The sequence below is a fragment of the Neocloeon triangulifer genome, unplaced genomic scaffold (genome assembly GCF_031216515.1).
Source record: "Neocloeon triangulifer isolate White Clay Creek 2 clone unplaced genomic scaffold, ASM3121651v1 ptg000014l, whole genome shotgun sequence".
NCBI lineage: Eukaryota > Metazoa > Arthropoda > Insecta > Ephemeroptera > Baetidae > Neocloeon > Neocloeon triangulifer.
The window spans coordinates 3,474,678-3,498,189 of record NW_026775556.1 but is presented as its reverse complement, the minus strand read 5'-3'; the positions used below and the strand labels follow the sequence as shown (position 1 = coordinate 3,498,189).

The following is a 23,512-nucleotide window of genomic DNA, read 5'->3' as shown; positions in this document are numbered from 1 at the left end:
GCGCCATTTAGCGCCCGATTTATGATTAGGAAAACAGAAGGTGTTTTGTTCACTCTTGGTAGGGTTAAAAAATAAAACGTTGGCTGCTTCAGATTGCAACTCAAAATAATTTGTTTTATTCATATACCTTGAAAATACTTCAGAATTCAAAAATGTTTTGTAAATTGCATTATTTTATGCATAGATTTTATCTAGTACAGTAAAAATAAGGCACTTATTTCATAATAAATTTTTACAAGCCTCTCAAAATGCTATACTCAATATGATTTTTATTTAATTGTGAAGTTTTAATTTCACTTACTGATTTATGATCAGAACAAAATTCCAGTTCTAATTATTATATTTATATTTAAAAATTATACAATGTAAATCTCATATTCTCACGTGCGCTTAATAGTTTGGATAAATTAAAATAAAAACACTATTTCTAATAAGGCCACTTACTTAATATTAATTTCCAAGAGCACATGTGTCTGTCTGGTACAACAAATGCACTCGCTGAATATAATTTTTGGTTTTGATCTTTGGCAAAGTTTTCGTTCGAGGCACTGAATCTCCAATAAGTCAGTGCTGCATCATGTAGTCAGGTTGATTGTCGACCTCCGTTCTGCTTGTCAGGGTCGTCTCGGAAGGTCTTGGACTGATTCGCTCAACAATGAGACTGAGGCAGTCGAGACTGGAGGTGCCACTGCTGTCGCTTCCGGTCGAGCACAACTCATTCGGCCCTGCAACAGAAAAAGACAAGCAATCATTCATTAGCATATTAATTAAAACATTTTCACATTGATTCATTTATTTGACATTGGTTAGGGAAAATTTCATCAGGAAGTATATTATCCATCTTAAAAATTGAAAGTAAAAATTAAATTTTTTGATAAATATTTTGAAGAATCCATGATAAAAACAGTTTACCGTCAATTTTAATAAACTATTTTTATAAAATATTATATTTGAATTATTTGTTTTGTTTCACGAATTACATCACCAAAAAATCTCAAAAATGTTATTTCTTCAATCCAATTTCATGAGATTACCCTTCACAAGTGCACAATGACCATACCACTCGACAAAATCAATTTATTTATATATAAAAAATCGGTAAATAAACCGACTAAATAAAATAGAAATAATAAAATAATGCGCAACAATTATGATTAAATAAGTAAATGTTATAAAATTTTAAAAATATGTTTTAGTAAAAGTGTGAATCTTCGTGTATTCAAAAAAAATGGTTACGTTTATTTTAATTTTATAATTTTTTTTTTAGTGCCACACACAGCGCGTAACACAAATCTTGAGCCTGCACTAATTAACACGCACGCACGTGAACAATTTCCAAGCTGTATTTATCTCGGCAAAATCTAGATGTATATTCAAATAAACGCGAGTATAATTCAAAGCAGAGTCGCGGCTATTTCCAAGTCCCGTAACTCATTTTACACGCGAGGTTTATACACCTCTGCCTTGTACTTTCTTTCTAGAGGTGAGATCATCTATTTCGTATATATACGCGAGAAAAAAAGGAATGTGTATATAATTTGGAGTGACTCTAAATTTACCCTGCTGGGTGGCTGAGTGACGCGTCACTTAATCCACGTCCCTTATATTAAGCGCCCACACACCAAGCTAGAGAGCATCCAAGCTGCACAAAGACACACAGAAAATATCTCCTGCTCAACCCTTTGACATTAAACACGAATTTCTTTCATCTTCCTGCAGACCATTTTTTGTTCAACAGAGCGAAAGGGCACATTTTTCTTTGCCATTTTTAAGTATACAGTCTAAATTGAATTAAATTTATTATTGAAGGGAAACCCATTCGTCTAACTTTGTTAATATTTTTATTTTATATTAAAAATTTAATAAAATCACTTGCATTTGAATAGCTTTTCAAATCCGAGTTCATATAGCTCAGAAGGTCATAGAGATTAGAGATCATTAAAAATTTAGATTCATATAATATTATATTATAAATTTAATAAAAGTAGTATTTTATTTAAAATAAATTGATATTTTCGATTGTTTCCTAAGAGTGGTTGAAACATTTTTTTTTTTTAAACATTTCTTTATGTTAATAAAATACTTTTGTGGCATCCGCAAATTTTTGTAAAAAACTAAAAAAATTCACAAAATATATGTAGAAAATGGCTAAATAAAATAAATTCAGAAAATATATATTGTTGTGGTTGTCTCACAGTCCGATGATTTTTTTATTTAACAAATTTTTTAGCTTCTTTTAGACCCCCTCCTCCCAAAGTTTCAATATTTTGAAGATGAAATCGTCAAAATCCAGTGTTAAATTGATAGAGAAAAAATCGAATAAGAGCTTTAAAAAAAACCCTCCAGTGATCTTTTATAATTTATAACTATTTGGAGAAGGGATCATTTTCAAAGTCTGTAGGAAAGATAATGCATCCGGCGGTGAGTGAAGTCCACAGCACTTTGACAGGCCATATTAACCAGCATATTAGCGCGGCAATTTTTCACCTTCCACTGCGCGCTCACTTTTTTCACGCGACACATTATTTCCTGTCAAAACTGTTACACGAGCCATTTACATTTCGGTTTCAAAACGCTCGGCCAAATAAATAGAGGTGTTGACTTTATTGGAAGTGCGGAAAACGGTGATTATTCACAGCAATCGGCAAAAAATGTTTCAGCATTTTGGCTCCGATTCAACTCCTTTCGGCTAATTCCGTTTGTGATGAATTTGTCATTGATTCCGAAGACAATGGATGAATCAAAAAGCTTTTTCACTCGGGCAGGAGAGATGCATTGCTTCCGAGCAAGACAAATAAATGTTTTAAAATCTTTTCGAAATTTTTTCCTCTCGTAGCTTGAGTTGAACAAATGAAGGTGATAAAACTATTATAGAGGCTGGGAGCGGAGAGAAAATAAAAGTACCCCTATTTTTGTTTTGCTCGAAATAAAGCTTTTGTTTCTCAAATAGTGACAATGAGCAAGACACACGGCGTCACTTCTCTCGCTCACTCCCAAGGGAATGATTCAATTCGAATCATGAAGGCCACTCTAATAAATTAGCGAGCCGCGCCCCAACACCAAATAATAAAATCACTTTTTTAATGGCTCGTCCAACACAACGCCGACGAGGAATTTTAATTGCGTCTTTTACTAATCGCGCCGGGACAAAAAGCATTTATGGCTTAATCGTTATTGATGCGTTGTTCAAAATAGAAAAAGCACTTTCTCGTCATTCATCCCTATTCAAATATAAAAAAGTGCAATATTTGACACCATGATCAAGGAATTAGATCCGTAATCACTGATTTTTAACATCTTACTTAGTTAGGGGCCGGAGAACGGAAAGCTTGCTGAACATTCCATTTTTCTTTATCAAGTTAGTTATTGCATTTTTAATTTTATATTTCATACATATTAAAAATATTAACTGCAATATCATTAGTCAAACAGATAAGTCTTTTGTGCAAGTTAAATGTTAAATAGCAGAACAATTCAATTCACACAACTATTTTTATTTTTTTTCATTAGAATTATAAAATACCTAATACATGTTGCAATCTAAAAAAAATAACATGCATTTGAATTTAGTTTACGGAAAATTGACTGAAATAAATATTTATATCATACATAAGTAAGGATATTGTCACGGTGTGACATAGCGGATGAGCTTGAGTCAGGTATTAGCGCACTGTCAGCAGTACAGCGTACTGGCGGACACGGGCCTTGCAGCCAGGGCAGTCGTACGTCGACCGTACAGGCAGTCGTACACCGACCGTACAGAGAGTCGTACACGGGCCATGCACTAGAGCAGCCATGCACCAGTAGAGTTGCACCTCACTGAGCAGTTGGACGAGAGTGTCCGACGAGACGCCGTCACCATGGCCGTCATCCAGTGAACCCACATGGACAGTCACCTGCGAGTCACCCACACGAGCAATTCCGACCTTAACCATTGTACCGTCCGGCGCTACACAATAAATCCATCCATAGTGTTATCCAGAACTCACGTACTACTATTTCTACCCTTTACACCCTGTTGCGAGGTCCTCTACTACTAGCACGGTGTCACTCACGACTACACAGAGGGCCTCGTGACAACGTGGAGGCACACCGGCGAGATCTCCTCGACGGCGAGATCTCCTCGACAGCGAGATGCCAACGGCGGCGAGATGACCTCATGTCAAAGAAGAAGAAGCCGAAATGAAGACACGCGGACAGTAATTTTTTTAAGTGCAACACAGTTTAAAATTTGGCGAAAATCAATGAACATTCGAAAATCAAGAAGACGAAAACAGCCCAGAAGTCCCAACCCACCCAGGCGACATTGAGACAGACTTCCAGAGACGAAAAACAACCCCCAACCCTAATGGCGTTCATCCACAACAAAATTCAGGTAAAATCAGAGTATCATAAATTAATTTAAAAATAATTTTGAACCATTTAATTTCATGCAAATTTGATTCCGAAAAAAGGAGGTACAGAAATTTAAATTTACAATGCGCAACCAAAATCTTCTAAATTTAAATTTATTTATGTGCATTAATTTAAAAATCATGAAACGCTCTAAATAATTTAATTTTGGTCTAAAAAGCATATATTAATTAATTAATAATCAAAATAACATAATCATTTGAGCAACACAAAACCTCCAACGCGTCAGGAAGTAAAATTTTTGCAACGCAAGCAACGACAACGACCTCACGGCAGGCGCGAGCAAAAATGTCTTAACGCAGCAATAATAGCGACTGCGCTCCAACTGGACACCTTTGTCACTAAATCGCAAAATCAACAAAAATCAAATAACCTAAAATAAATTAAATTTTTGAAAATCACTACCACGAATAATTTTATAAAGATAAAACAGGAAAATAATTAAGCAAACGACTCCTTAATTTATTTTATCAGAATGAGACTAAATAATCCAATAATCCCGACTGCAACAATTTTTTTTTAATTGCATCAACAACTACAAACTGACTCTCTATAACAACTGGTGACTCTCCTATATAAAAAATAAATAAAAATTATAAAATCACAAATAAAAAATTAAAATAAATGCAAAAAATGTAAAAATAAAAATCAGAAAAACTGAAAATTATAAGTGACATTTAAATTAATAAAATCAAAAAAATAATAATGTAAAAATTAAAAATAATTAAAAACTTTTACATGAAACAAATAATAAATTAATTAAAAATAATGCTGAATCATGTGAAATAAAATGAATGTTCCTTTGTTGGAATTAAAAAAGAGTGAAAACCAATAAAAAGTTAAAATCATATATTTGCTCCAAACTTGCAATCTTCAGCACTCACAGACCCGCAATTTTTTTTAATAACCGCAACAATTATTTTTTCATTCAAGAGCAAATAGCAAAATAACTGATTGAAGGTAAAATCTTGAGGCATAAATTTAAATTTTCCCATCGCGAGATGCTTAACTCGTTCTTTATTTCATTATAGCAATGAGAATAGCAATTTTGCACTAAATAGTGCCCCGCGAACGTCAGCTAGTTCTTAGCTGGCACGGGTCAACAGATCCGTTGGAATTTTTATTTATCAACACAGCACTAACCGCTGACCAAGAAGGATAAAAAATCAGTATTTTGAAACAGACAATAAGCAGAAATAATTTCAACACAAGTAAACCATTGATTTTGTGGACTCATGATAAGCAAACTTGACAAAAAAAGTAGTATCAATAACCTCTTGCAAAAGTAACAACACGGAAACAGAAAGTCACTTAAGCAAAAAAAATTGAAAAATGAAATAACAGCTGACTAATTAACAACCACCAACAGTTTTTTTGAAGACGCAACTATTAAAACACAACGAAACAACAGCAAAAAATTATAATAAAATCACGAAACTCAATAATCACCAGCAACGCAACGGCTACAATTTTGAGGAATAAAGTAATCTACTAAAGCAATTAATAAATAGAACCTAATCAAATCAATTAACAACGACGACAGAGAATCAAATCATCGAGCATTAATAATGAATAACAAGAAAAATGAAAATGATATAATACAAATGAAAATGAAATAATCAATGACAATAATAATAAAAGCAAACGAAACTAAATAAAGGCACAAGAGTAAGTATACGACATCAGCAATAATGCTCCGCATGCGACACCTTTGACGACGAAAAAATAGTACATCAGCGACCCGACTGGCCAACAAGCAGATTTGGTCAGGATTTAGGAGAAATAATAAAGCGAATTAATGAAATAATAATCCCCAAGTAAAACGAATAATGAAACGAGAAATAAACTCTAAAAAGCAACTGGCTCTCTCATGTACTAGAAAGTTTTAAGATTAACCGCATCATCATAACTAAGAAACCAGAAAAAATAATTAAATAATAATTGCCAAAAGATTTTGAAAAAACTTAGCCGCATCAAATATTGAAAAATGAGAATTAAGTAAATGCTAATCGACGCTTTAACTACTGTCTTCACAACTCTCTATCATTCTGCTCTTAGAAGTTCTACTGTTAGAGACAAAATTGCAATATTTAAGAAATCCGACTGACCGACGGACAAACAGAGGATCCTCAACCTCAAGGGAACTGCAAAATTTTCACGTAACTTTTTACACAAAATCGCGCAGTAAAATCAGAGTAATTCTACAGGGATGAGCTTCGCGCGCAAACACGCTCTGCCTTATAGAAAGTCTCCGCACCCTTATTACACCCTCCTTTATAGGGTAATAGAAGAATGAAATAATAAAGCTTGGTCAGAGGGGATACGAGATTAAAATAACAAATAAATAAAAGGAAAGAAATGATCGAACAAGAAATAAATGAAAGAAACACACAAAAAAAAAATGCTTATTAATCGAGTTGCAACTTTTATCTATCGAAGAAAATTAATGACAAATAAACAGAATAAATGAAACGAAATAATTAAAATAAACTCATGAGTTAAATGAATAAAATATCCCCGATTTTGCGCTCCTTAAGAGTCACATTAATGAAACGAAATGAAGAAGAAACATTAATCTTGCAACAGTGCTTTCTTAAATATTGCACACAAAGAAACAGTATTCAAAGATCGTCGGATGAGGAATTTTTATTTAGCCGACAAACCACACCTTGAGAAATGAGAAGGTGATCAGTTTTAATTGTCAGCAACAATTTTTAGCCTTTAGTACTAAGCAACACTACGACCTGTAATTTTAAGTGAAATAGAAATACGCACACTCAGCACTCAGCACACTTATATGCACATCAGTTGTCAATATCCTGATTGCCGATAACTAATTTTTTCTTTTTCAGCTCAAATCAATATATAAGAACAGCTACAGTTTTTTTTTACACAGAGGATTGTTGTTCCTTATTTAATGACGTAACGTAATTATTAATGATCAGCTTGAGCAACAATAATTTTTTCATGAGCAATTTGAGATCTGACGGTTCTCAGTCTTTTAATATTTTGATCTGTTTTTGAGAATCTTGAATTTTTTTTTTTAGTTTTTTTTATCACTTCAGCCGAGTTCTAATTGACTCTCATTTTTTATTGTTTATTCAGCAATTTGCTTTTACGCCCACTCAGCACTTTTACCGTCTATTATGAGTTCGCTAGAGACTTAATTGTTTTAATGTTTTCAGGACAGAAGATGACGCTGGATTTTCTACCGGATGCACTATGATGGCACCGAGGGACATCGGATGCTACACCTGTACCCTGCAGAGTGTCTTTTTACCTTGTCACATGCTCATTTTTTAACGTAATACGTAATACAGACAGAGAGGCATTTTGATCGCGATTGTTTCTTAGCTTTGTTTTTTTTTTTTACCACAGTTTACCAATTCTTTCAGTTTTGATTTCGAGACAGTGTAGTTTGATTGGAATATTCCCCGACAGTAGAGTTAGTAGCTTTTGAGAGAACGCTAGCTAATTACTTCATTAGTGAATGATTGCATCGATCCTGAACACACGCGCGACGTTTAGATTTCGACAGAGTAATAATGGATTAGTTTTTTTTGCTATACTGAACCCTGACTAGCATACCTACACTGTTAAGCGCATCCTTGCCACATTAGTTTTTCCCTCATAATTGCAACGTGTATTTTCTTTTTTGTTTTTTTTCTCATCCTACCTCCACACATCACACATGATTTGCAGTATTTTCTTTTCCGCAAAGCACCCGACGGTTTTGGCTGGCCGTCAGGTAGGCTACGATTCGCAAATCTCCACATTCGCCACCGCACCATATCGCCATAACGCCACTACTATCACCGCCACCACCTCCAACACCGCCACCTCCACCTCCGCATCACCTACATCACTTGCCGATGGTTGGCCTTAGCTAGAGGGAGCCGCGCGGTGGGGTGGTACTGCCTCATCTCAATCATTTTCCACTCATTACTTTTTTTTATGTTTTTTTTCCTCCCCCTTTCTTTTGCTTTAGAACACGATTAACTATACCTTCGTTTTTGTTTTTCTTTTTGTGGCAGAATTTTCTTTTTTGACTTTGAGTTTTCACGTTAACTGCTTTTGTTAGGTTGCATTGAACAGTTGGTTTTTTTTTCTTTACACAGGGTTTCCGCCTTTAGTTTTTTTTTTCAGTGGTGTTTTGCCTCTACCACAGGACGTTCAGGTTTTTTTTTTCTCAGAGACAGCGTTCAGTAATTTTTTTTTCTCAGTTTTTTTTTCTTTTATACCCCCGGACATGTCACGGTGTGACATAGCGGATGAGCTTGAGTCAGGTATTAGCGCACTGTCAGCAGTACAGCGTACTGGCGGACACGGGCCTTGCAGCCAGGGCAGTCGTACGTCGACCGTACAGGCAGTCGTACACCGACCGTACAGAGAGTCGTACACGGGCCATGCACTAGAGCAGCCATGCACCAGTAGAGTTGCACCTCACTGAGCAGTTGGACGAGAGTGTCCGACGAGACGCCGTCACCATGGCCGTCATCCAGTGAACCCACATGGACAGTCACCTGCGAGTCACCCACACGAGCAATTCCGACCTTAACCATTGTACCGTCCGGCGCTACACAATAAATCCATCCATAGTGTTATCCAGAACTCACGTACTACTATTTCTACCCTTTACACCCTGTTACGAGGTCCTCTACTACTAGCACGGTGTCACTCACGACTACACAGAGGGCCTCGTGACAATATAAAATTTAAAAAATCTTAATACATACCAAAAACAGCTTTAAATAAATATTTAAAAAATAATATTTTTAAATTACTTTACGTCAGAGCAAATTGAATCAACCTCATTAGAATACTCGTTTTTTTGTGCAGGAAAATAGAACAAAACCTCTCCAAATACGTATTTGCAGTATGGCCAGTTATTTTGGGCATATTTTTTACATGTACCGGCAACACCATTGTTTCTGCTAGTCACAAAAAATTTTAAGTGTAAAAAATAGTAGTTTTATAAATTGACTGAAAAACTATATTATTCCGTTACAAGTTAAACTCTTTCTTAGTGCAAAGTTTGTTGAAACTCTTAATTCCTAAATTAATTCACATTTGTTTATAATTATATTTTATGTCAATTAATATTGTTTGATTGAATATAATTTAAATATTTCTAGAAAGTTTTCATCAAGGATTTTTATCAGCAAATCTACACATTGATACATTCATAAAATGGGGAAAAAGTTTGGAAAAAAAAATCCCCTTCTGTGGCCCTAGTGGGAATGTGAGTCGCATATTATGAGCTTGTTTAATCTTTGATCAGAACTCGGTGCTATTCAAAAATGTATTTTAAACTTTGGGGCCATTTTTTGAATATCTGATGGATGGCGCCGCCGGTTAATTTTTTCTCCTGCGAGAGAGCGAGCGTGGCTGTTTTCCAAATGCCGACCGGCAGGCCGAAGACGCGCGCCTCTGGGTAGTAAAATAAAAGGCGGCCTGTAAATCCCCCGAGAGTTATTAGAAGCTAGGCCTAATCTCGCGTCCTTTTGATCGCCGACGACTTTATTCTCCCGCCGCTAATTAAGCCGAATTTAATTCATTCCCGCGCGTGTCTCTCTCTGTTTGCATACCAGCGCAGTTATTTTGTTAGTGCAATGTCTGCAATTAAGATAGTTGCAACTTCTGGTAGCGTTTAATTGGACTTTGAGATTGATATCTTTCGAAAATTGGCGCTACTATGCGTTCTTGGAAATGTACAATTATTCAAAATAGTTTTAGTTCATTTTAAAGTGAAGAGATTCATTTTGGAAAGTGTTCTTTTATTACAAATTTTTGCACGACGGGGACCAAAATTGACTAAATTATTTACTTAATCAACAATTTTCGGTGTTTTCGTATTTGCTTGAGATGTCTGGCAGAGGCAAACACACTGAAATAATTTTGAACGGCAAAGAGAAGCTTAGCTCTCATCTTGGAAACAGTCCATTTGACCCATGCAAGAAATATTTCAATTTTTCACCGCCATGAATCCGTCAGTTTTTATGTTTTAATTCCCACTCGCGCGGGGGTCCTTTTAGTAAATGGCGCAGAGACGCGGGCAGGAAGCCGCACGATGTTTACAAATCGCTGTTATTTTTTCTCCACGACCATCTATCTCATTCCCTTAATGATATTATGTAATCCCACCTAGTTATTTTGCTGGTGCGATTACCGCCTCTGAAAAAAATTCTCACAAGATTCTACCACTGCTGTTAGTCTCTAAGAGGCCAAAATAACTTTTGAACCAATTTTTTTTTAAATAACTTTAAAAATATTTGAAACATGCATTAATTTTAAATAAAACTATTAATAAGTAATAATAATAAAGGGCACAGGCCGACAAGAATTTGTCTTGGCCTGACCTTAAAAAAAAAACTTAAATTTTTGAATACAATAAATAAATCTCTTTTGGAGTTCGCGATATAGATTTGTGACCTAAATTTAAATTTGTTTTCTTGACCAATTGACCAAAGAGATACCGCTTTACTGATTCCTGAAGTATTCAAAGCTGCTCATAAAAGCTCTAATTTCCCTTTGACTGCTCTTTACTTTCTGAACTTTTTGTTGATTTTGCGTCTCTTTTTTATAATTTGAACGACTCAATCAAAACAAAAGCAGCGTCCTAAGAGCCGTATAATTGGATTTAGTTTGAACGGAAGCGTGTAAAAGCACCGAAAGTTGAGCCGTAAAAGAAAACCGTAAATTTCCTCCACTTTCGAATTGGATCTATAATTATACCCCTGCGCTTGTTTTCGAATGAAGAGACCAGTGTGTTAACTAAGTAAGTTACAGCAGTGGGAGCGAGAAAATTAAGCCGCACTCATGAAACTGCGACACTTTAAAACAGAAAAACACTTTGAGAGGAAACTTTTAAAAACAAAATAATAATATGTTCTGCTGTGACTGGGTGATGAAATCAAGTGGCAGAAAAGAAACAGACTCTCTTTGAAGGCGGATCTTATTTACAAAATAATCGAGAGACGCGTTCGCCAGCAATTAGCATAGAGAGATGCAGGCGGCTTTGATTTCGAACTTTCAAAGTCCGAGCCAAATGCTCGAATAAATTCAGTCCGTAATTTAGAACGTCATAAATCGGTGCGCATACTTTTGAAAAGAAACAACTTTTGTTGGGACGCGGGTGCCAAAATTCAGTGGCAGGATGTTTCAATTCGCGTGGAGAGGGGCGACAACAAATTTCATCCCCCCGCCGATCTGGCATCGGAGAGTAATTGGACAAAAATAGAAACAGAGACTCATTCATTCCTGATTTTGTTTGCCGGTATTATAATTAGGAGGAAGGCTGTTCACCGCGAGAGAGTAACTTATTCGCGGTCTCGCGGCAGCAACGCCAATTTTTAATGGGGCTTGCTGCGTAATTGCGCAAATTCACGCGTCGTTTAGTCCGACGGTTTAAAATGTAACACATTCATTTGCACTTCTTGTAATGAAAAAATAAACCTGGTTCAGAGCGAGAATTTGTTCTATTCAATTAAAATTAAATTTAGAATTAACTAGAAAGCCCTTTAAAAATATTTATGAATTAATTTATTTATTTAATTAATTAAAATCGTTGGTTTATAGTTTAGATTTTTTTAATATGCCTCTTGTAAAACTGATTACGCAAAACAGAATTAACTGTTTTATGATGACCTATATAATATTTTAAAGAGATTTTCACTAAAAGAAGTCTGAATAAGACATGCATTAAAAACTAGGCATATAATTTTAAAAAAAACCTATTTCGGAGTTGCGTTTATTGATTTTGATTGTGAGCTTTAAAATTGTTGTATTTCTTGTGTCTCCATCTGCAGACACTTTAAAATTTTATGCCCCTTTCAAACTTCAACTTTCAAAGCTTGTCACTTTATAAGGGTGAAAGCCTTAAGTATAAACTCGTCTCTCCCTTTTCTGCCGCACCTTTTCTTTCACACTAATTCCCCCCAGTAGAAAATGCACAATTTATGTCCTTTTAATTTCCATTGCATTAAGTTAAGTGCTGTCAACGTCTCATGCACATTTTGGGCAGACACGTCGACAGATGGGTTGAGTAGGGAGGATTTACTTGTTTTGCCAACTGCACTGCACACGACCGGAAGTAGAAAACTGATGGATACTTCATCAATGACGAGTGTATCAACGTTTCAACCCATTCAAATCAATATCTTTATTAACATGGTGAGCAATTTCACATCTCACAAACATTGTTCATTTTTTGTAATTTGATTATTTATGTTTGCTTTAAGGCTTTTTATTTTATTTATTATTATTGTTATATTATTTTCTTTTCATATTAATACTTTAACAATAACTTTTTTCTAATTACTGTGCCTAAATGTAGGAGAAGTAAATTTGTTAATAAACATTTACTATAAAATTATAGGTACCAATCAAAGCTTTTAATTAATTAAAAGTGAGAGTTCTAACAAAGCAAAAATTAATTAGGTGTTTTAAAAATTGTACTGTTTAAATTTGAAGTTTTTATTTTTATTAAAAAAATTAAATTAAAAAATATTTTTATTGTAAATGAGTAAATAAAATATTTAATATAATTATTAAAAAATAAATGCTTATTTAATTATAAAATATAAAAATTATTGTTTTTTACTTATAGATTTGCTTGATAATTTTTTTTCCAGAGAAAAATGATTATGCATCAAAAAGTAAAACAACTCGCTTTTTGTTGAAATGAGATGTCAACACGGACTACTTATTTTTATATGCCGCAATGGTGCGCGGTATAAAACAGAATTACACACTAAAAGGCCGCCGGAAGCCTCTCTTCTCGCGTCGTGCCAACATCAAAGCGCCCCTAAAATTTGATGTCACCCTTAAAACAGGCACACTCTTGGAATAATTACATATTTTCCTGGCTTGATCTGTGCGGTTTATTGAGCTGCAGCCCGAAATTGTCAGTTATTTATGTCAACTTTTGCCCCGCGTGACTGAACACGCTCAATAAAATAAAACAGGCAGCCCGTTGCTTGGAACATCTTGGTCAGGTGACACCAACTTCCATGCCAAATAATGCTCCAGACATGCTGCCTTTCGCAACTGTGAGCCGAGTAATGGGGAAAATTTAAGTAATTGCTGCGTGTAGCTCAGCCCATTAGCAACTACTATTTTCAAACTTAACTATGTGATTTAAATGCTCCATTATTCCATTCTAACGTGAAACGAGAAGCAGAAATATATTTTTGGTATTTTTAAACATTGTAAACACAGTGCTTCTTCCAAAGTGCATATTATTGAGTTTAAAATGGGATTATTCATGAAAAAATTTGTTTTATTATTCATTTTTCATTTAAAATATATTATTTGTTTACAATAAAATTTTGTTCAACCCACATGAACAGCGAATGTACACCAATGGTGCTATAAATGTTAATTAAGTTTAAAGTCCTGGACTTTAATTGTTTATTTTCATTAATAAATTTAAAATTATGTAACAGAAATTATTATTTCAAGTCATTAAAAGTTATCAGAACTACTGGATACGCTTTAAAGTAAAATACTTTTTAATATAAAATATTTTAAAAATTGGATAAAACGAGGAAAAAAATAAATAGCGACATTATTTAAAATAAAAACTGAAGAGCAGAAGAGAAACACACTAGCTGGAGGCAAATTTTGTGTAAAATTGAAAAAAATTAGTTGAAAAACTTTATTTTTTTTATTAATATGTTATAAATTTAAAATTATAGCGACTTTTATGGTAAAGAGCAGGTAGAGAGGTAAAATCTTAAATAAAAATAACCAATGGTAAATCATCTTTCAATATGTTTCAATATATTGAAATATTCCTGGAAAGAATTCATGACCATTAAAAAATAGAAATATTATCTATTTAAATTCCATTTAAAATTTAAAAAAATAATACGATTCCTTTTTCTTGCACATTATTATTATTTTTTCTTTCTCAAGCAACTCTTTTTTTAATCCTTATTCGCGCCGAAAATAGTTTTGTTAATTAATCTTGACTGCCATTCAGGAGCACCTTGAATCGAAGTCGACTTACGAAGGCAACATCAGAATGAATTAATTAACGTGAGCCGAGTGCGCGAGATACGTCCGTTAATTAAAATAGAAGTCACCAAAACTCACTCGCCGCGTGCGATTACATATCTGAAGTGAAAGAGATGCTCTGGATTAATTAATGGCGACTCGCGCGGCATAATGGCGTGACTAATTAGCGCGGGCCCTTTTTGACACACAGAAATACTTCCACGACGGAGCTAGTGGTGCGAGGGTAAATGGTACACATCTCCCTTATGGCTGGGCAAATGGCCAGATATTTAAATTGAAACGTGTTTTATGACCCTGATGGGTTTAAATCAAAATGCTACAACGGGGTGATTGACACAAACGAGGCTCGTGGGTGCACGTGGAATGCAGAGAGCTTTAGAGGTTTCTTCGTTTTGTTGCAGTCCAGACAGAGATTTATTCCCCACTGCATAATGTCACAAATGAGTCATTTATATAAATTTGTGTTTATAAAACCTCTAGTTTAGAAATGCTAACAACTGTGATACACTTTAATTCTTTAATAGAATTGATTAACTTTTAAGTTTAATTGTTGTTTGCGATTTTTGTATAAGATATTTTTCTGAAATATAAACAAAAATAATATTCAATTCAACAGCCAATTAAACTTCTTGGATTCATTTTTCTAAATATTTTATTTCTTCATTTGAAAAATATTCATCCTCTGCGTAAATTTAATTTTGTGGAAAAGTCCCAAACAATTGTTTAAATTAACGAATTACTAAAGAATTAATTAATTTGAAATAAAAGCAGCTTGGAATATGAATGACCCTAGGTTTCAGGAATGGCGAGCACTTCCGATGGCACTAAAACTAAATGTTGCGTTAATGTGAATCACCCGAAATTTCAGCCTGGTTTTTCGCAATCGAATCCGAAATCAAATGAAAGCCACGTGCATTAGTGTTTTGCCTATTTTTAGGCTGCTCTCGGTGTGTGTGCGAGGGAAAATTGTGTCGGCAGTTGAGATGTCGGCGGATGACAGAAGAGTGACGTTGAGGAAACCCGAGACGCAAATTAACCGCTTGGGTTGCGACCACTTCTTCTCCTAAGTGCTCTGCTTCCTCCCTGCGAGAATGTGTTGCTCTTTTGGCCATCCTGCGCCGCCTTTTAGCGGGCCAATCTGTTTTACGTGACAATCTCCTCCTCTCTCTCTAACAAACGCGTAAATATAAAACACACGCGGGGCGCGCGCATTATACGTGATGGAAATTAATACCCGGCCCGAGACGCGAAGAGCGGAGTCGGATATTATTTTTAGCGGCCGAGAGCGCGACGAGCCGCAGAAAGAAACACCTCCGTACAATTATTTCCCATTAGCTTTGATGCCGCAAATAGGCCTGCCGCTTATCAAAGGGAATTCACTGCGACATTTGGCATTCTATGTTTAATAAAATAATAATTCTTTCTTTGCCAGTCATTTTGTTCCAGATGATTTAAGACAAAGCAAATTTTAAGCTTTTATCACGACTGATCACAACTAAATATAATTATGCATATCAACTTTGCTTTTAAACGAGCTTTGTAGTAAAATTAACAAATAAATATGCAAAATTTATAATTTAATAAAAAAGCATTGAATGTAAAATATTTTACTTATTTAAATTGTTGCTTTTAAATGTTTAACAAAAATATTTCTAAATTTATTGTCGTTGTACTGCAAATTGTACTATACAATGGTGTATATCATGACGCCATCATAATATACCGCTATACTATACATACAATCTATTTCATTTTCTTTATATTCGCTGGAAAAGAATTAAAAATTGGAAACGATACTAGGATTTAATTAAAAATCATGGAAAATGACAATCACATCACAGTGTATCATTAAAAACGTTTTATCAAGAAGTAAAAAATTGATAAAAAATACTTTATTTCAGTTTTATTTAACACTAAAAATAATTAGCAGCTAACCTGGCCACATTTATCTAGCAATATTAATGTTTGTCTTCTTTCATCTGAAAAAATTAGCATCAAACCAAATTTTTTAAAGAAAAATTAATTTACGCTTAAAAATTTTTAAATCAGGCTCAAGAATTATGTAACGTCTACAAATTAGCACATATTCAGTCCATTACACCAGTATATAATTTTAAAGGAAAAACGCATCATAAATATAATAATACACATTCCGCAAATAACTAAAATTATTATAAGCCACACTTAGAGCAAATTTACAAGCCACTAGGTCAGCACTAGGTATAACATTGAGTTTACAAAAAAAAAATTCTTACATCATATTATAGATCTACCAAGAAATTTTAATTAACCAAACCAACATCTTTATTGAACACTCAATTGAGTACAACTTTCAACTTAAAAGGTTAAAATTAGATTCACAAATTTAAATTAATAATGCAAACTAAGCCTGCGCAGAAACGTTTGCAAAATTTTATCTTGGAAAAAATAATTTACTGATTCCTCCTAATAGAGCAGATTGTGTAAGCGTTCAATTTTTGGCAAACATTTTCACTGCAAACTGTAATGAACGCTTATTGCAAATCAAATAGTTTAAAAGAGTGCGGGTCTTTTTTAGTTTTATATAATAATTGTTATTATTAGTCTGAATGCTAAACTCAAGGTGTTTGACTTTCAGATACTTGCAAAAATAACATTTTACTTTTCGACCTTGGAAAATGAAATCTGCGTTGGCGAATGTGAGTGATTTAGGGCCAACAATATAAATCAACAAACTCGGACGTTATTACAATGTTAGGAGGAGGATGTCGGTCCAATAACAACACCATGTTACACCATTCACCCACCTCTGTCGGCGCGAGACGCGGCTTGTACGCCGCAGTGGGTTGTAAAAAGCGCTAAATCTTCACGCACGGTGGATTTGATTTGTGTAATATGGAGGTTGTGAATTTCGGGTGTATCCTTAGCGTGGATCGCGGCCAATGGCGAGTTAAACCGACCGAGCATTTATCTGAAAATAGCGACCGTGCGGTGACATATAAAATATTTCAAAACGACATCGTGCGGTGAGGACGAGTCGCTAAATATTTTTCAAAAATAGCCACGCTGCGCCAATCTGCTGCCGAGTGTTGGAATTGAGAGGCTATTATTTTTAAATTTATTTGATGGCGTCGATTTTGGCACGCGAATTGAAGAGTGTAAGAGGATTTCGGGGTTTGTTTGCGAGTAGCAAAAGCCAAAAGAGACGCGGCGACGGACGGGTTGTTTCTTGATTTTTTCATTGATGTTGGTCGCGCTCATAGCGCGAATATAAATTCAAGTCATTAATTTTGGAACATCAAAAATAGTGTTTATTTTACAAGCGCCATTTAGATAGAAATGATCGCGACCTCACACAGCCCTCTAAAAATTTGATATTAAGTCTTGGCCAGCTTAATGTTAGAGCATTAAGCATAAAAAATTTAAAAATATACATTTTATTTAGGGCTCATGTAATGTAAGCTGGAAATCTCAATTTAATTGGTTTTACATACTTAAATATTTTTGGCCATAATATTTAATATCGCTTTGTGAATTATCAATTTTACTCTTACTTGTTGTAGTTAGAAAATACAAAAAAATGTCTTCTGAATAAGCGTGAGAAAAAATTAAGCTAAAATTTGGTTGCGGAAAATTCCTTAAACAAAATTTAAATCAATTTAATTAAAATCACTGATACAGCTCAAATATTTTTTAGCCTTTTTATAAAACGTTTATCGTTTTACAGCAATTCCTCAAAATTGATTTAAAATTTCCTTTCCCTTAAATTAAAAATTAAAAATACAAAAGTTAAAAGTAAGTTAAGGGCGAGCTTGTTGGATTGCTCAAAATGCTCATTATGAAGGCCGAACCCCGTCTTTTTCACATTTGCGGCTCGAGTGCGACAAGGAGGAATTGTCATCGGCGTATTTCCCCGCGTAATAAGTCAACTTTCAGAAGATGAAAGGCCGAGAGTAATGAGGGTGTAGGTGGGTCGATTAAGGGCTGTAGCCAAGAGGAGGCGGCGGAATCGTCGAGTGCAACATGTGTCCCGCATCTTCCTCGTCGCCGAAATGTGTGAAAAAAAGCGAAGGAGAAGAGCCAGCGTTGGTTTTAATGAAACGCCGTTTGTTTTTTACCCTCAGTGCGTGTACATTTAAAAGCATGCAGCTTGATGGTTAATGTCCTTGCTCATCATTTCACATTCTGACACCAGCGCGAGTAATTAGATCGGGCACTCTGCCCCGCTGGAATTACTAATAAAACATGTGTGGTGGAAAAAACTAATTTTCGGATCGGATTTTACCACGGGGCTCAAGGGAGTCATGGGAAAAGATTCCGAGTATTTGAGGGCATTAGAATTCTATTAAAAAGAAATAAAAAAGTTTCTAGATTCCGTCAATCACCTCAGTTGATGGAAATTTCTTTCAACATATTGTATTATACAACATAATAAAGTATCCCAAGAACTAATAAAATAAAATAAAAAAATGGAAATCGGTATAATTTTCCTCATTTTTTAATTTCAATAATATTAGCTTACAGATATAAACAATAAAATTGGGTGGTTTGAGTCTACAAAATTTTTATTAATATTATTTACTGTTATTCTTGGTGAATACAAGTAATTTTGTTGAAAAAAACTTTTATGATATAACTTTCCAAAATGAGATTTATTAAATAAGGAATTATGAAAAATAAAATTAATAAAACTGTACCTTTTATAGGAGGGTATCGATGACTCAGATTGGAGTGGAAGCCTTGAAGTCGTTCAGATAGGTAGGTCTGGTCGTTGATTACATTGCTCTGTAAAAAAGAAATCATATCCACTCAATTAGTTTTTCTTCTTAAAGTGGCTCGACAAGATAATCATGATTTTTTTTAACACATCTTGATGAAACAAAAAAGCAACGGATGCCTCAGAGTTTTTTCTTCTACATTTCAAGTGTCATCTTCCTCAACCAAAATCAGATCAAGCGTGTAAAAAAATTCCCCGCATCCCGATTTGGAAGGAAACATTAATAAAAATTAACACTAGGGCCAAATAAATGTGTCAAAATGAGGTGTGGGGGGAAGAAAGAAAGTGCCGACGCACCAAATGTGCGGCCAAAGATGAAATACATATTTTGACTGCTGCAACAGACGCCAGACAGAAAAATGGAATATAATGGGAGACGGCAGCACTCCAGCACACTTTGGTTCATTCATTCGTGCTGCGTGCGGGCTGCGTGACTATTTTCGCTTTGAAGAAGACATGTTTAAATGTTTCTGAGCAAAACAAATAAGCAATTTGTTGGATACAGATTTTGTTTAGCTTTGGATTTCATTTTTGCCCTCATCTCCATGATCCTCACAAAATTCTGATTTGAAAAAGTTTTTCGTTCGTTGCAATTAGCCAAAATTTAAAAACTTCGCGAGCATGTTGACGATCTATTAATAACCAGCTGATTTGATTTTAGCGCGGGTCAAATGTTTGTCCCGTTGAGGGGGCTAAGAAAATTTATCCCCAATGATTTGGGGACAAAAAATTGAAGGCGGGATAAAAAATATTTAACCTGGGAAAGTGATTTAAATGTTATCCCTTTGGATTTATCCCAGGATATCTTTTATCCCGGGAGAGCTAAGTCTATTGAATCTCTCCCAATGTTTTTCAATATAATATGCACGTCAGAATTTTAATGTTTATTCTGCTATAATTAAAGACTAAATCTTCTTGACTGTCGTTAGATCCAAAAACGCTATTTACAAATGAACCAGAATTTATATATTCACAGTCGCAGAAAGAAAAGTAGCTTGACAATATTCAGATGGAGCACACATGGCCGAGAAAATTATGGGGAGCAACCCTTTCGTCGGTTGTATGTGTGTTCGAGCAGAGATCCAATTACAATGAGTGGAGAGGCTAATGAGTCACAAAACATTAGCATTGGAAAATAATACGCCCTGGAATTCACTCAAAGCGTGAACTAGACTTTGGCACTTTGAAAAAAAAACTGCGACCACTACTAGTTAATATCCACGAGGATAGAGCAAGATATAAAAAATTAATTTCGCCAGCAGCAGTAAAACACGCAAGCCGCGCCGAGCAAAAAGGTTTACATCTTCAGAATGTGATAATTTGCATCGTTATGAGGCTTCGATGGCCCAACACGTGGTGACAGACGTTCATAAACATTTATCCTGTGTGTAAATAAAACAGATGAACAGAGAGGAGAGAAAAAGCTATCGCGACTAATTTTAACAAATGTCCTCGTGCTGTTTTTGTTTCGATTTGATGGATCGCGCTTGGAAATTCTTTTTAAAGCCGGCGACCAGCATTTTTTAAATTTAATCGATTGTGGTGCGAGCGGGCCGAGGAATGTGTTCAACTCTAATTGGACTGAGGCCAATTTTTTCATTACCGCACAAAGGAAGCACGCGGAGACCGCCGACGAACAGCATTTTTCAATCGATTTCACACCCAAACTCTACCTTTGGCCTAATTACCGCGAGAAAGATGAAGATTTTAAAATTAAACTCACATGGAGGTAGTCCCTGGCGCAGGGTGTTCCCTGATTGAGCTGCATTGTGTTTGGTGAGTCTTCGTCTCTGCCGGACAACACCTCTTCCAGCGACTCAATGTAGTCTATCGCGTTCCGCAGAATTTCCACCTTTGGTAGTCTCTGGTTCGGATTGCTGCTTGTCCGTCTCTTTAGGATTTCAAATGCTTCGTTTACCTGAAGCAAAAAATAATAATAATGTTCATGATGCATGACGCTATTGAATAAATTTTGTGGTGCGCTTTGCATTTAAATTTTGCAAATTTAATTTGATTATTTCTTTTCAGCATAATATACAATAAAAATAATCAAATGCACTTAAAAATGAAAAATTGAAACTAGGCAATGAAAAAATTCGCCCGTTTTCAAATTTTCATGAAATCCACCTCGAGCGTAAGCATTTAATTATTATTTTTTTTTTTTAATTTTTGAAAATTTTAAAATTAATTTGCAAAAAAAGTAAAATTGTGATATTAGCAAACTGGACTTAATGGTAAAAATTTAATAACAAAATGCTTTTGAAGTAATGAAAAGTTAATGAAAAATACAAAAGATCTTTTAATTTCGTTATGGAATATTAAATAAATTTGTCAACTAGCAATAAGATCAGAATAATATAAGTTAATTTTTAGTGCCCAAAGATAAAAGAAAAATTATTTATCGATTAATATCCAACATCCCCGCACCTTTAGGGAAAATTGGGCCAAAAATAATTTTAAAATATGTTTGCTATGAAAATGAAAGAAATAAAATATTCTGGTCCATTTTCTTAGGAGCTGTGCAATTGTTAGATTTGTAAAAAGAAATATCCGATTTCAAATGTTATTTTAGTGCGCATTTAACTTGATATTGCATTGATTTTATATTCGTTATTCATTTTATTTTGTAAAAAATATTATACGTTTTTCATATGAAAAATTAAATGTAATGAACGGAGTAAATATTGACAGAAATGTTTGGTGACATTAAAAATGATATTAGCATATTATTGCTCATATCTCACATTTTGAAAGACGCAGTAGAATTTCACACACAAAAAACAGCTATAATTTCTTGCTTTAAAACAATACAATTGTTTCATAAAAAAATATTAAAAACTAGAACTTACAAAACTTGATATGTTTTTATTATTCTCACTACATTGCCATTTTCTAGAAATATGTTTATGTAATTGATGGATGACTATCAATTTTCCAATTTAATTTTACTTTGATTTTAAATTATTGCACCCTTTCATTAAGAAAAATACATTTTTTTCCCCTATAATTATATACTGTATTAGACACACATATCATTCTTCTTTCACAATGTAATTAAATTATTAATTTTATGTAAAAAAGTTGCTTACTTTTCTGAGCCGCCGACGTTCCCTGAGGGTGGCGGCGCGACGTCTGTCCTTTGCAATGGTTTTCTTTTTGCACGCTTTGCAGGCCCAGGTGAGGCACCTGGGCGAGTCATCGTGCGTGTGCTGCATGCTGTCGGGCGCGAGGACGTGGTCGGCCTCGCTCTCGTAGTCGAGGTCGTCCTGCATTTCGCTGACACTTGAACTCGAGTCGCACGACGGCTCCTGGTGGAGGCCAGGGTAGGCGCCAGGGTAGCCGGCCATCACCGAGTGCTCGTACCTGCAGCTCGCCCCAGACGCGTTCTCCAACACCATCATCTTGTCACTCGCTGCTCACCACTCGTCGCGCGAGACGGTGACAACAAAACTGAGTGAAAGAAACCCCTCGACCGCCACCGTCGCTGCTCCTCTTCGCAGCATCCCACTGATCCCACCCCTGCTGACGCAACCGCCGCGTCTCTCTTTCCTAGTGCACAGTCAAAAGTCTCTCATCTTCTGACTTATAATTCCCTCGCCTGACGCGACTGACTCGCCTGACGCGACTGACTCGCCTGACGCGACTGACTCGCCTGACGCGACTGACTCGCCTGACGCGACTGACTCGCCTGACGCGACTGACTCGCCTGACGCGACTGACTCGCCTGACGCGACTGACTCGCCTGACGCGACTGACTCGCCTGACGCGACTGACTCGCCTGACGCGACTGACTCGCCTGACGCGACTGACTCGCCTGACGCGACTGACTCGCCTGACGCGACTGACTCGCCTGACGCGACTGACTCGCCTGACGCGACTGACTCGCCTGACGCGACTGACTCGCCTGACGCGACTGACGCGCCTGACGCGACTGACGCGCCTGACGCGACTGACTCGCCTGACGCGACTGACGCGCCTGACGCGACTGACTCGCCTGACGCGACTGACGCGCCTGACGCGACTGACGCGACTGACGCGACTGACGCGACTGACGCGACTGACGCGACTGGCTCGCCTAACTACCTGTTTTTAACAAGTTGGCTTTTCAATAAAAAAAGAAGCCAAAAAATGTTTAAAAAACGCAAAAGAAAAATAATTTTCAATTTGTCGCGGTCTTTGTAACTTGATCATGAATGACGTAGACATTGTATATCAAGTGAAAAGTCTGCCTGAGGGTAAAATCGAATCTGGATACTTCTGCATCTGTGACAAAGCTTTAACCATTAGACCATGAGATGTAACATCAAAGGCCTTGAAATTGTT

General features: G+C 35.6%; 1 protein-coding gene across 1 annotated transcript; it reads right to left on the bottom strand.

The window, feature by feature from the left end:
• Positions 1 to 171: 171 nt before the first annotated feature.
• On the bottom strand, positions 172 to 22,734 carry LOC132200624 (myogenic-determination protein). The gene is made up of 4 exons (XM_059626240.1): positions 22,279 to 22,734; positions 20,913 to 21,107; positions 19,110 to 19,197; positions 172 to 725 (listed from the first exon to the last, which is right to left on the bottom strand). The coding sequence occupies exons 1-4, from the start codon at positions 22,588 to 22,590 to the stop codon at positions 565 to 567; spliced, it is 756 nt and encodes a 251-aa protein (XP_059482223.1). The 5' UTR covers positions 22,591 to 22,734; the 3' UTR covers positions 172 to 564.
• Between the last annotated feature and the right edge of the window lie 778 nt (positions 22,735 to 23,512).

Coding starts and splice junctions, on each gene's coding strand:
- LOC132200624 (XM_059626240.1), bottom strand. CDS start 22,590: ATGATGGTGTTGGAGAACGCGTCTGGGGCGAGCTGCAGGTACGAGCAC. Junction 21,108..22,278: donor AACGTCGGCGGCTCAGAAAA/GTAAGCAACTTT, acceptor TTTTTGCTTCAG/GTAAACGAAGCATTTGAAAT. Junction 19,198..20,912: donor GCGCCAGGGACTACCTCCAT/GTGAGTTTAATT, acceptor TCTTTTTTACAG/AGCAATGTAATCAACGACCA.